General features: G+C 42.6%; 1 protein-coding gene across 1 annotated transcript in view; it reads left to right on the top strand.

Annotated features, from left to right (window-relative positions):
* CCDC39 (coiled-coil domain containing 39) overlaps positions 1-13,099 on the top strand; it is a 40,723-nt gene extending 27,624 nt beyond the window's left edge. Inside the window, exons 14-20 of the mRNA XM_044667778.1 lie at positions 1,855-1,978; positions 3,353-3,512; positions 4,744-4,850; positions 5,215-5,355; positions 5,527-5,706; positions 6,016-6,098; positions 12,935-13,099. Coding sequence (XP_044523713.1) covers positions 1,855-1,978; positions 3,353-3,512; positions 4,744-4,850; positions 5,215-5,355; positions 5,527-5,706; positions 6,016-6,098; positions 12,935-13,073 — 934 coding nt within the window. The 3' untranslated portion in view covers positions 13,074-13,099. The remainder of the gene's footprint in view (positions 1-1,854; positions 1,979-3,352; positions 3,513-4,743; positions 4,851-5,214; positions 5,356-5,526; positions 5,707-6,015; positions 6,099-12,934) is intronic.
* The last annotated feature ends 1,053 nt before the right edge of the window (positions 13,100-14,152 follow it).

The raw sequence follows: 14,152 nt of genomic DNA, 5'->3' as shown, positions 1-14,152 counted from the left end.
GATGGACTAGGGTAGGGGAAGATGAGAAGACTGAACAAGAAGCTCTTGCAATGGTCCAGGTGACAAAAGCCTGTGCTAGTGGGATAGCAGTATCAGAGGAGACATGGGCATCTAGAGGAAAGATACAGAAATAGCAGTCCTTAGCCACACACTGGCTATGCAGATATGGGGGTGGGCTGAGAATGAGCAAGGACATGAAGACGACAGTTAGGTCTCAAACCTGGGGGATCTAAGGAGAATGATGCCCTTCATGATAATAGGGAAAATAGAAAGAGAGGTAGGATTAGGAGGAAGAAAATGAGTTCATTTTGGGGCATGTTGAGGTTAAGGCAACATCCTGTTTGAGATGTTCAGCAGGTACCAAATGAACTTGTCTCAGCATTCTTCCAAGTTGGGGAATTAACTTTTCACTGGTTCAGACTTCAGCAACTTCCAGGGGGATAAAACTGTTCCCCCAGGTAAGTGGATGCCATATGCCATTTCTTTTTGACCGGGTGGAGCCCCACATATACTGGCTTTCTATCTAGCTTCCTGTTTCTCAGTTCTCTTGTAAACACTTTTGAAGCACAACATACATCTCATCAGCAATATTGGATGCAAAAATATTTTCCCATTCAACAATTTCCTTTCTTGTTCTAGTTGTATACAAACTCTTCAGTTTCATGGAACTGAAACAATCTGTTTAATCCTTTCTGATCTGCGTGCTGTCAGTCATTGGTTAAGAATTCTCTGAACAATAGTAGTGAAAGGTACCTAATCTTGTTCTCTTCTGAATTTGTTCTGTGCAGATACATGCACATGTGTGTACACAAATATTCAGCTTGCACCTCTAGTTTGAGCAGATTTATCATAGAATGTGAGATGCTTGTCTAAACTTAATTTTGCCAAACTACTTTGCAGTTTTCTCAGTAATTCTTGTCAAATAGGAAGTTCTTCTCTTCCAGGAAACTAAGCAGAGTGGTGGCTATCGTACTAGAGGGAGACTTAGAAGACAGGAGTTCCTGTAATACTCTCCAGCTGTGTCACCTTGGACTTTATCTGTCTTAACCTGTTCCCTCATTTGTAAAACAGGGACAATAATAGTACTTCTTTCACAGGATTGTTATAAGAAACAAAGCATATATATATATATATATATATATATATATATATAAATACTTTGCAAACCTTAAAGTGCTATAATATGTTAACTAGCATTATTATTGGTTTATTTTATCTGACTTATCAAATGAGTTATTGAAATGGATTGTTTCCAAAGCTTGTTTATCAATAATTTTGATGATTACAGTTATGGAATATAATCTGAGGATTGAAAGTATGCCTTTTTTATTCCTACCTTAAAAATATTTTCCTTGAGAGTCTAGGCCTTTTTCTCTTGAAATGAATTTTGTTATAATTTTGTCTAGCTCTACAAAGGACCCTCTTAGAGGTAGTTTGATTGGTATAGCAATAAATCTGTAATTATTTTAGGTAATAAAACCATTTTTATTATATTGGTATAGCACAACCATGAGCAATGGATATTCCTTCATTGATTTGCCATTATTTCTTCAAAGAATATTTTTATAATTGTGTTAAAAAGTTTTGAGTGTGTCTTGATAGATTGACTCTTAAATGTTTTGAGCATTCTGTATTCATTTTAACCACTTTCCTTTTGAATTTTATTATGTATGTAGAATATTGAAAATTTTAATGTATCTCTTCTGTACCTTGCTATTTTATTAGAGCTATTGATTGTCACAATTAAATGCTGATCCTCTGTGCTTTTCTTAGTAAATCACAGTACTTTTGTAGATAAAACAAATGTTTAAGATCATTTTCAGCACCACCATTTTTTTTATCTCTTCAAATCAGTGCTGAATTTCACGACCGACTAAGTCAGATAGAAAAACTGAAGAACAGATATGAACTTCTTACAGTGGTCATGATGCCTCCTGAAGGAGAAGAAGAAAAAACACAGGCCTACTACGTGATAAGGGTATTGTTTTATATGGGTTACAATTGTGATTTGGCAGTATGTCCAGTTCTAGAAGGGGCCTTGGAAATCAATGCATCTAAACCCCTCTTTTTAGAGAGGAGGAAATTGGGGTCCAGAGATTTGCCCAGGGTCCTGGCAGAACCAGGTTTCAAATCCAATTCTTTTGACTTACTTTCTTCTGTCAAAGTACTCCAGGTAGCTCCTTTAGGAAATGGATCCTGAGGACTATTCAGTACTTATTAAACTCCTCATTACAATGATGGGGCTGTCCCTTCTAAACATGTAGGATGCTGCCCAGCCAACGGGTCTCCAACATTTCTTCTCCAAGTTTGCCATGGGTGCGCAAAGACAAAAATGCAACAGGCCCTGCTCTCAACAGACCCAGCTGGGGTAGAGAGCGGAACAATATATCAACAGATAAGTGAGAGGGCAGCTGGGTGGCTCAGGGGATTGAGAGCCAGGCCTAGAGACGGGAAGTCCTGGGTTCAAAAGTGGCCTCAGACACTTCCCAGCTGTGTGATCCTGGGCAAGTCACTTAATCCCTATTACCCAGTTCTTACAGTTCTTCTGCTTAGAACCAATTCTTAGTACTGACTCTAAGGCAGAAGGTTAAGGGTTTTTAAAAAATCTATAAAAGTAATATATAGACACAATAGAACCCACAATCCCATCTCTTCTTCTTAGTATGTTTAACTTTATATTTGCTACTCAACTGTCCTTTTCTGTCTAAATGCTCGTTTAGGAAGGGAGCCGGGACACGGATTTCTTAGGACCCAAAGGGGAAGGGGAAATAAGGACGAGAAACTCTGGCCATTATCCTTCTTTTTCCCATCTTGGTCTTTAAAAAAAACAAAACACAGTCGTCAGGCCTCAGTTCCACGATGACTTGCCCGCAGAAGAAGGACTGCTTTTAGTGAATGGTTATATTTGGAAGTTCCTGGGCCTGTTGGCGCTGCTATAACACTCGTCACAATTTCATTTCATCCCCAGTTTCTAAGCCCGGTCCGGGGTCGCAGTCCTAGACTTGGGCTCGCGGCTCCATCTCGGGTCTGGGCTGGCTGGATTTCCGCTGCTTTGTGCGCGGCCTCCACGGTCTGGGGAAGCGGTAGCCGGTAGCCGGCACGTTCCGAGCAGACCCGGGCGTGGCTCTGGTGCTAGCCTTGTCGCGCTCCGAGCGCCCCTCGGCCCGCTCCCGGGGTAGGGATGGAGTTCGGCTAGGAACCAAGCCGGCGGGGGCACCTGACTCCCCGGAAAAGGTCGGCCTTTAGAGGGGTGAGGCTTAGCCTCGGCTCGCTTTGGGTCGGTGTGGCGACGCCTTCCGAGGGCTCTGCCCCTCCCCCTCGCTCGCTCACGCGGGCTCTCTGTACCCCGCAGGCGGCCCAGACCAAGGAGGAGCTGCAGCGGGAAGGCGATAGTCTGGACATGAAGATCCACAAGGCCGAGAAGGAGATCTACGCCCTCGAGAACACGCTGCGGGTGCTCAAAACCTGCAACTCCAACTACAAGCAGTCCTTCAAGAAGATCACGCCGGCCAGTACGTGCAAAGGCTTCTGGTCCGGGGAGGCGGGACCCGCGGGGGCGGCTGCCTGCGGCACACTGGGGAGGCCGAGGAGGGAGAGCTGCGGGCACGCCGCAGAAAGGGTCGCCGGGACGAGGCACGGCCTCATTAACGGGCCGCGTCATTTCATCCACGGGCACTACTTGGTGGGACCGGAATAATGAATGGAAGGTGTCCTGCCTCTCTCCCAGCCTTCCTTTCTTTCTTCCTCCCTCCCTCCCTCTGTTCTGTCTTAGAGTCAGTCTTACATCGCTTCTAAGACGGAAGCGCAGTATGGTATGGGCTACTCGTTGGGGGTTAAGTGACTTGCCCAGGGTCACACAACTAGGAACTGTTTTGCGGCCGTCTCCTGGCTTGGCCCTCTCTCCACTCGGCCATCTAGCTACTCCCTGACTTTATTTCTAGTAAGACTGTTGTGTAAAGACCCAGCCCTTCTGCGGCCTCCCGCGGTCCATTCCTCTATTGGTTCCGATCCACACTGCCCTACTTCCGATAACTGCCTCGGGAAGCCATGGCTTGCTGGTGGATTTTAAAATAAGATCATGTTTGAATCCTTCAGAACGGAGGTTCCAGTCAGGAAAAGCTGAGGGCGAGCGAAGCCATAAAGGTTATGGCGGATTCCGAGCTCGCCGGGATCCTCCTCTCCCTCCCTGCGGACTGAGAGCCATTTTAGAGCCCATTCTGAGTAGGGCTGGCTTGGGGGGGGGGGAGACTTACTGCTCCCAAGTAGTTTCCCATCGCATTGACCCACGAAAAAGCATCCACCCTCGCTGGCCGCCCTCCTGGGCACATCCCTTGGGAAGGACAAAGGCAGCGGCTGCCATTTGTCTGGGTGAGATTCTCCCGTTATTTTAGAGCCGCGCTGGGGCTGCTGGTGTTTCAGAGACCAGATCCGGCACTCCGGCCTCGGCGTCGGCGCTTTCCTAGGTCTGGTCTTCATTCAGCATCTCGCAGTCTTGGGCTCTGGGCCGAGGGCTCTTTTAGGAGTTCCCTTCGGTTCCCAGATGGCCCTCAAGGATCCTCTAATCCTAGGACTAAGCGGATAAGATAGGCTAAAGGCCAGATAAGGAGAGGCGGGAAAAGCTCCATCCCTGGCCATCGGGGCAGGTTCCTCTCCGGAGGAGTCGTGAGCTCCGCCTTACAGAAAGAAGAGTCTGAGGTGAGGTGGCGGAAGGTGTGACCTTATCTAACGTCCTTTGAATTATAGGTTCTGAATATGAAATAAAAATTAAGCTAGAAGAACAAAAAAGAAACGTGGATGAAAAATACAGATACAAGAGAAGACAAATCAGGGAGCTCCAGGAGGATATCCAGGTAAAGGATGGCCAATGGTGATTCACATGCGGAGTGCTTTAAGGTAATCCAGTATTCGGCGCTCCCATTTTCCATGTACTCTGAGCATTTTCATCCCGTTTTACAGAAGAGGAAACCAAGGCTTAAACAAGCAAGATAGACACGGTATAAGTATAAGGTGATTTTAGAGGGAAGGTCTCCTTCAGAAAGTGGGATTTGACCCGAGTCTGGAAGGAAGTCAGGGAAACTTTACTTTTCTCATAATGTGCATAATAACACCTAAAATGAGTGAAATCAAGCGATACTTATCAAGGGTCAATTTACAGAACTGAACAGATTTACCTGCATTTATAAGACATATTAATTAATTCTTTGTATCCTATAGAGCATGGAAAACACTTTAGAAGTCTTGAAAAATCTAATAAATAATTCCAAAGAAAGATTTGCAGAGAAGCAAGTTTATGCAATTGAATTAAACAGTGAAACTGAAGAGCAGAAGCCCAAAATAGAGAGAGCTAAGAGACAGGTATTGGCATCTTTTACAGCTTATCTTTAGTATAATTTATATTTTCTGAAATTACAAAGAGTAACCATATCACTATTTTTTGGGAAAATGCATTTGACAATTGAAATGACATCTTAAAAATCTCATCTGTCCACTTATGTCAAATAGTAATGGTGTCTTTCCCCCAAACAGTATTTTAAACTCAGCAAAGAACTCCGTCTTGCGAAGAATACAGATGAACCGATCTTAGAAGAGTATGATATCAGTCTTCGAGAAATCAAAGACTATAACAAATCCATTGACAGATTGTTAATTGACGTTATGGAAGATAATCCTGATTTATATGGCATCTTCCAAACATACTTTCAGCAGGTAATGCCATCTGTTATGCATTTCATTTATATGGAATTTTAATGAGTAGATTCGCAACAAGTGCATTAATGGGTGAGTTGGAAAGAACATTTGCTTTAGAGTGGGGAGGCCTGAGTTCTAATTTCAGGGCTGCAGCAAGTGAGCCTTAACCTCAGGAGCTGTTAAGTGATGGGGCTGGAGGACATGATCCTGAGTTCCGTCCTACCTCTAATGGATAGGAAGAATAGTGAGCGAATGCCAGAGCGCCCCATAGCATCAGACATCTCCATGAGCCCAGGCACTCCTGAGTGATGCGCCGTCTTCTTCCAGGTGGGTTTGGAGCTCCCGTCCACGAGCACTCTAAGCAGCCACCGTGCGTCCAGGTCGTCTTCTCAGAGTTCCGTCTCCACAAGGTGAGTGGTGACGCTCCACAGCCGACACTTTATTAGGTTCTCAAAGCCTCTGAAGCTGTGCTTCGACGGGGGCCAGGCGAGGCTTCCCTGCGTGTCCCTGGGGCAGCCCATTGGTGAGGGGGGAGATGCCGAGAAGTCCCAGGCCCGGGACCGTCCCGTTCTTTCCTGCAGAAGGGAGCCAGGGCTATGGGAGAAGCCGGGATGCTAAAGGCACATCCCACGGCACGAGCACTGCATGGCCACGTCAGCTTCTGGGCTTTATTTTCTTTCTGTGAAAGGCTCCACGATGGCATCTTTTAAAATCACCTTTTAGAAAGCACGGCAGCAGGGTTGGGTCCCAATGGATGGTCTTCTGATGGCCAATGGAGGCTCAGCCTCACGGACTCAGGAAAAAGAATCTGCCAGAAGAGCAAAAAGGTTTAAATGATGAAAATCAGGCTGTGTATGTATCTACGGACACATATATAGGCCAGCAAAAGCATTTCTCCAGCACGCATTGCATGCCAGGCGGTACTAGCACTGGAAGACGAAGCAGGCGAGTAAGAGGACCTTCTAACAGGAGAAGGAAGACCCCGAAGGGCAGCCGGCAAAGGGAGGGAGGAGCTGCATGGCTGCTGGCCATGCCGAGGTGGAGGAGTTGGGAAAGAGATCCCCAAAATTATTTTATCCAAGTTTGTCGCAACTTCAGAAAGTAGGACAGCCCACGTGATATGAAAGTAAAGCCCAGATTGAATTCTAGCTGCTCAATTCTCATACATGCTCTCAGAGGACCAACGTACGTGTGAACACGTGCACAGCACTGCAGAGAAAGGGGCCGGTGCTCGGGGCGGGGGGCCTGCAGCCGGTACCGTGGTTTTTCTAGTTCCCCATTGAACTCATTTAACTTCTTTACGAGTTTGGTGCGTGTGTGTTTACTGTTGGTATTTCTTCATTTTCTTGGTACTTTTTATCACAGTGGAGTTTGTTTCTTTTTTAAACCCTTCCCTTACACCTTAGAATTTCAGTACTGTGTATTGGTTCTAAGGCAGAAAGCAAGAAAGGCTAGGTAATGGGGGTTAAGTGACTTCCCAGGATCACACAGTTAGGGCCTCTTTCAATTAAATCTAATTTAGCTTTTGCTTTGTCTGAGATCATGATGGCTATTTTTGCTATTTTCACTTCATCTGAAGCATAATAGATTCTGCTCTAGCCCCTTACTTTATTCTGTGTGTCTCCCTACCTGCTTCAGATGTGTTTTTTGTAAATAGTATATTGTAGAATTCTGGTTCTTAACCACTTTGCTGTCAGCTTCTATTTTATGGGTGAGTTTGTCTCATTCACTCTCATAGTTATAATGACTGTATATTTCCCTCCATTCTATTTTGCCTTTTTATCCTTTTCTCTCTCCTTTTACCCTTTCTCTTCTCACAAATGTGAGACCATCTGACCATCACCTCCCCAAATTCACCCTCCTATCAGCTCCCCTGTAGATCGATTTCTATGCACAGTTGAGCATGGATGTTATTCTGTCTTTGAATATTGCTCTCCCCACATCTTCAACTGTAATAACTCTCTCATAACTCCTCATATGAGATAATTTATTGTACCCCTCCTTTCTTTTTATCCCAGTGCTTTTCTCCTCATCCCTTAATTTTGTTTTTTTTTTTAATATCTTTCCATCTTATTCCACTCACTCCCATGCTCTGTTTATGTATACTCCTCCTAATTAATGGTAAAGTTCTTAATTTACAAGTATCATCTTCCCATGTAAGAATGTAAATAGTTTAATCTTCTTGAATCTCTTACATTTTTTTCTTTACTGTACGCTTTTTTTTGGCTGTTGTTGTTTTTAAAATTTTATTTTTTCAGTCACATGTAGAAACAATTTTCAATAATTGTTTTTTGACATTTTAGGATTCAGATTTTCTCCTCTCCCTTCCCCTGCCCCTTTCTCAAGGTGGTAGTCTAATATAGGTTACTGTATGCTTTATGTTTCTCTTTTGCCTTGTAATTGGACATTATTTTCTGTTCAGCTCTAGTCTTTTCAACAGAAATGCTTGAAAGTTTTCTATTTCATTAAATATACATTCCCCCACACCCCCAAAGGAATATACTCAGTTTTTTTGGGTAAGTGATGCTTGATTGTAGCCCTAGTTCCTTTGCCTTCCAGAATTTTATATTCTAAGCCTCCCAATCCTTAATGTAGAACCTGACAGGTCCTGTGTAATCCTGATTGTGGTTTCATAATATTTGAATTTTTTCTTTCTGGATGCTTTACAGTATTTTTTCCCTTGGTCTGAGAACTCCAGAATTTGGCTATAATATTCCTGGGAGTTTTTATTTTGGGGTCTCTTTCAAGAGGTGCTTGGTGAAATCTTTCAATTTCTTTTTTCCCTGTTGCTCAAGAATATCAAGGCAGTTTTCCTTGATAATTTCTCGTAATATGATGTCTAGTTTCTTTTCTTTTTTTTTTTTTTTATTATGAGACTTCAAGGTAGTCCAATAATTCCTTGATCTATTTTATAGGTCAATTGTTTTTCCAATGAAATAGCTCACATTTTCTTCTATTTTTTCATTCTTTTGATTTTGTTTTATTATTTCTCGATGTTTCATGGAATCATTAGTTTCCATTGTCCAATTTGTTTTTTAGAAATTATTCTTTTTTGAGCTTTTGTATCTCTTTTTCCACTTGGCCAATTCTAATTTTTGAAGTTGTTTTCTTCTGTGAATTTTTGTCCCTCCCTTTCCATTTGGCAATTCTATTCTTTAGGGAGTTGTTTTCTTCAGTAAATTTTTATTTTCTCCCATTTTTTGGTGCTTCCTTTGGCAAGTTGTTGACACTTTTTTTTTTTTCATGATTCTATTTCATCATTCTCATTTCTTTTCACAATTTTTCTTCTATCTCTCTGATTTGAAAAATCCTTTTTGAGTTCCTGAAAAAGTTCTTATTGGGCCTGTCACCATTTTATATTTTCCTGTGAGGTTGTATTTATTTTGACATTGTTCTTCTCTTCTGGGTTTGTTTTGATCTTCACTGTCATCATAAAAACTTTTTAAAAAATTGATTTATACATAAAACCCTTACTTTTCATCTTAGAACCAATTGGTTCTAAGGCAGAAGAGTGGTAGGAGCTAGGCAATATGGGGGTCAAGTGACTTGCCCAGGGTCACAAGCTAGGAAGTGTCTGAGGTCAAATTTGAACCCAGGACCTCCCATCTCTGAGCCTGGCTCTCAATCCACTGAGCCACCCAGTTGCCCCCATAAAATCTTTTCATGATAAGATTTTTTTCTCTTCTCCTAATCTTTCAATCCTGCTCTAAATTTCTTGTGCTATGGGGGATAGCCTGGCTGCCTTGAGGATCTGTGCACCGTGGCATGGGGATGGCTTTTCTGCCTGTAGTCCTGTGCTTCTCTGCTAGGCATTCAGACATGAAGGTCTGGCTGCCTGAAAAGAGTGCTGGGTGCAGGGGCTGCACATGCCCAATTGCCTGGTTGAGTGAGGGGTGCTTGACTGCATTGTAGGAGCCTCACTGATGGCTTGCTGGGGAGAGATCTGTTACTGGCTTGCCAGAACATCACCTACACTGGATTATGTTCTTTTACCCTAGTGAGATGGATCCTTCCTGGTGACCCTCTACATTGTCTTGGGCTACAGAATTGTTTCACCCTGTTTTTTTTTTCCAGTTCTGCTACTCTAGAATTTATTTCGGGGTGTTTTTTATAGTCTGGAGGTGAATTTGGGAGACCACTATGGATTCTTTCCTTGGTCCACCATCTTGGTTCTGGAAATTCCTCTGTGCTTTTTCTAACAATACCTGTATTTCTAATGATAACTTTCAATTTAAAACCACTCGTGTCTCTATTTCATACCAAAGACAAATGTCCGAGATCCACATGCTACGCTTCCATCCCTTTCATTCAGCTTTCTCTGAAATGAATATCACGGCCCTTCTTGAACCAGTAGAACCCGCACTGGTCAATGTCTGTCTTTTAGAAATAATTCCAGGTCTCTGTGGATTCTCTGCAGGGCAGGGGAGGTACGGATGGGCTACTTTACCCTTTTTATGTCCTGAATGCCATTTCCTTCTTCTCGGGTTCATGTCCAAATGCTAGTTTCCTGGGAATCTGTGCCGAGTTCCAGATAGACACCTGAGTACCGGTTCCTGTTTCTGGGTGAAGCTTTCATTTTCACCGAGCAGTGCTTCCAGGAGGGGACACTCGAGCTTAGGGGGTCTGATGCCCAGCTGTTGGCAGATGTCCTGATTTTTGAGACAACATGGCTTGTACTCTTCTGTAAATGAATGTGGTTTAAATGTTGCTCCCCTTCCCGTTCCGATTAGTGTGTGTCTGGGAAAGGAGCCTTTTCTGAGGCAGTTTCTGAGCTCCTTTGGCTTGTCTCAGTGATCCCGTATATCGACTACATTTCAGTAGGAAATGGTGGCAGGGAATTAAGGTCTTTACCTTTATCAGTTTTTCACTTTTCAGCATTAGTAGTGTTATTATTATTTTTTATTATTCCTATTGACTCCCAGAGGAGCATAGGGCCGCAGCCATCTCATGCCAACGGACTCTGTTCTGGGCAACTTCCCCCAACTGGGCCCATGTCACTCCGACGGTCCCTGTCTCATTCTTGGCATATCTCCGCCAGGTCTGCTTTGGCAGTGCCTGTCCGGCAACGCTGTCCTCAGATTTTCATAGCGTTCTGACTGATGGGACACCGAACTGTTCCCCCCCAGAGTGTGGCATTGGAGATCCCCTCATGCCATCCGATGTCCAAGATGTGACGCAGGCACCCGTCAACAAAGACCTGGAGTTTGTTGGCTTTTGCCAGCACGCGTCATGGACTCTGTTGGAGAGCAATCTTCCAGACTAGGCGATTGACGGTTTTGTTGGTTTAATGAGGTTGCAGTTTCTGTAGCAAGTGAGATTTTTACGGGGTGAGGTTGCTAGCCTCACGCCCAACCCTCCTCCTTTTTCAGCCGGGCTTGGGACCGTCCTTGGCGGAATATTAGTAGTGTTAAGAGAGTTAATATAAAAAAAAAAGGAGAAATTAATTAGTAGTGTTAAGAGAGTTCTTATTAATTTTTCCTTTTTTTATATTTTAAGAGGAAAAGGAGCAATAATATTTTTCAGCGAGAGACCCCTGCGGTGCCGCTTGGCAGTTGGTGACAGTCAGAAGGGTGTTGCAGAGCGTTGGGGGAGGTTGTGCTGCTGGCAGTCTCTCTGGTTGGAGACAGAGAACTGAATTAAGGCCGTAAAGACGATCGAGGAACTTGGGTCGATAAGGTAGCTAGAGATGGTTATATGAGCAGACAGTAGTGAGAGCAGGCGAGGACTGAGGCCCAGCAGAAGATACGCCCTCCAAGGCAGGTAGATGTACTTAGGATTGGGATGTTCGGTAGAGTTACAATCTATTAGAGGGTCACTTTCACTTTCCTCCTTCCTATTTCCATCCATATTTCCTCATAATAAATTGTTTTGCGTTTAATAAACTGCGCACTGGCTTTTGATCAGACTTCTGCCCCCCAACATTTAACCCTTCGAGGAGCTTAGTTGAATGTCAGGTGGGGACTTGTAATTGCCCTTTGAATTCTACTGCAACTTGACTGATTCTTCATTGGTTTTACTGCATAGAGATAAGACAATGGATTTGGAAACATTTTCCACATAACCAGCTGTTTCCTGTGTTAAGGCACTCTCATTCCTTGTTCATATTTGTTATTTAACAAAACTGCCACTTGAAGAATGTAATCATGTTATAAAAATTTGTTTTATTTTAAAGCTTAAAGCTTCTGGCTTTAAAAAAGCTCAAAGAACGCCCCCCAACTCCCCGATATCTTTGACTCCTCCCCTTTCCCTTTCCCGTGTTCCAGTTCTTCTCTATATTTTGATTTCTTCCATTAGGATAGAAGTTCACTGAGAAACAACTAACTAGTTTAAAAATCTTATCTCTGGCACGTGGCACAAGGCCTTCACCTCTCCCTAACATAGAGGTTGCAGCCCCCGCCTGGGAATTCTAGTTAGCCCACATCTAATCTCAGGCCTCTGTGCAGTAGGCGGGGGGAGCTGTTGGGGCAGCCCAGGCTCATTTCCAGGCTGTCCCTACTGTGGAAATCGGCTTTCTCTCGCCTACCTACCTTTCAAGTTGTGTTCAGCAGGAGGCCTGTGGCTCCATCTTGTTGTTGGGTTGGATTTTTGTAGGGAAAATCATCCTCCTTCTGGAGACTTTGTCCTCTCTTCCTCTAACATGATCACTTTGCAGTTTTTCTTCCTTTGAAGCATGCTCATCTCCTTTTGTCACCCAGTCTGGATGCTTGTCACCCATTTGAGGTCTTTCCTTCTGCTCTCGCCTCTGCTCTGGCTCCTCTATCCACGTGGACCTCCCTGATCACAGTGCCTCCCTCTCGGGTCTCTTCACTTCGCTACATCACAGGGGTCACCGTGACCCATCGCTTGGGCATTACCTCTTGGATTAGAACATCCCAGCCTTACGAGTTTGCCCATTTGACTTTGGAATGGGCCTACAAATCTGCTGACTTGCATTTTCTACCCATTCTCCCTGCTTCTTCCTTGAGACATTCCCTGCTCTGACTGACCAGGGATCACTCTTGCTTTCCCAAATCCATCCATTCTACACTCATTTTTGTATATTTTTAGGCCACAGTATCCTGCATGTATCATTTCCCTCATTTCCCAGAGGATTATTTATTACGGCCAGCTGTTTCTGTGATTGAAGTTGTCAGGAGCATGACTTCTAGATAAATGAAGACTTTATATCCAGATGACTGCTCTTAGATCTTAAGGAATTTGTACTAAAAATGAATTATTTTTCACTAATTCTGACTTATTTTTGTAGGTCACCGAGGACTGCACATGGTTCAACAGTTTCACCCAAAGTTGTGAAGTTAGATTTGCCAGTTTCTCCAACAACGAGTTCACTTGCAGATAGTCCAAGTACTTCCAGTAGTGAGAAAGGGGGAAAAAGCTCAAAGTGATATTTTTTTTTGCTCCAAGATGAATGTTTTTTTGGATGTTAAATGTAGATGAAATTAGTATCTAGGTATTTTTTGGAAGAAAAAATTATATTATGATACTGTTAGAAATTAGAAGTGACCAAGTTTTCTTTAAGAAAAAAAATATAAAAATGACAAATGAAAATCACTAAAGTAAAAACCAGATCATTTTCCTATTAGTATTTTCTCTTTTTTTTCAGTAAGGTTGTACTTCCTAAGGAATATATAGTATAGCATAAATATAAACCTAAATATTGTAAGAGTTGCATTAGAAGAATTGTAAAATAATTGTGCTTTATGATGCAAACCATGAAAAAAATTCTACCACCAGGAAGATGATGTATTTTTAAGACTAGTCATTCAATGTATTAGGAATTTGAAAAACTCCTCAAACTCTAAAAGAGGATAGTGCAAAAGGAGTCCCCAAGTCTTAGTGTAATTTCTAAGGCTCAGTAGCTTAAAACTGGGCTAAGACTTCTGGGGCGCCCCATTCATGAATTTCTCTCTTCTATTCTGTAGCAAGTGGTAATGTATGCTTCTTGTTATAGGAACTTCTCAATCATAGGCAATTGGCACACCATACTACTATCTTCAGAGGCATCCATTTTAAATTTATTTTTAACTCTTAAAAGTATTCAACTTTTAATATTGATATTAATTGGAGAATCCAAACTAAAGTGTTTTAAATTAATCCTAATTTTAAAATTTATTTTATAGACAAATCTTTGCACCCTAATAGATATTTTATCTATGTGCAAATAAGTTGCCTTTAATTTTGCTATTTTTAGCAATCTTAACAGGAGACAAAACAAGAATTTGCCTAATATATGAGTAAGAGGATTCATATTGCTTTGTGATGAGAAGAAAACACGCAATGAAAAGAATTAGCTGTATCTTCCACTAAAAAAAAAGTGTAGTATTAGTGATGACATATCAGACTATTCTGGCAAATATGCATAATTTAATTTGCTCTATACTTGTGAAGTCTTACATTTTTCAAGAGTAAAATACTTTTAAAGCAAGCTGTGATGAAAAAACACTTAAGACCTTGGATTTTGTGA

This window comes from Gracilinanus agilis, chromosome 3, assembly GCF_016433145.1.
Source record: "Gracilinanus agilis isolate LMUSP501 chromosome 3, AgileGrace, whole genome shotgun sequence".
NCBI lineage: Eukaryota > Metazoa > Chordata > Mammalia > Didelphimorphia > Didelphidae > Gracilinanus > Gracilinanus agilis.
The sequence above is the reverse complement of the archived record's forward strand: the minus strand, read 5'-3'. Positions and strand labels throughout refer to the sequence as shown.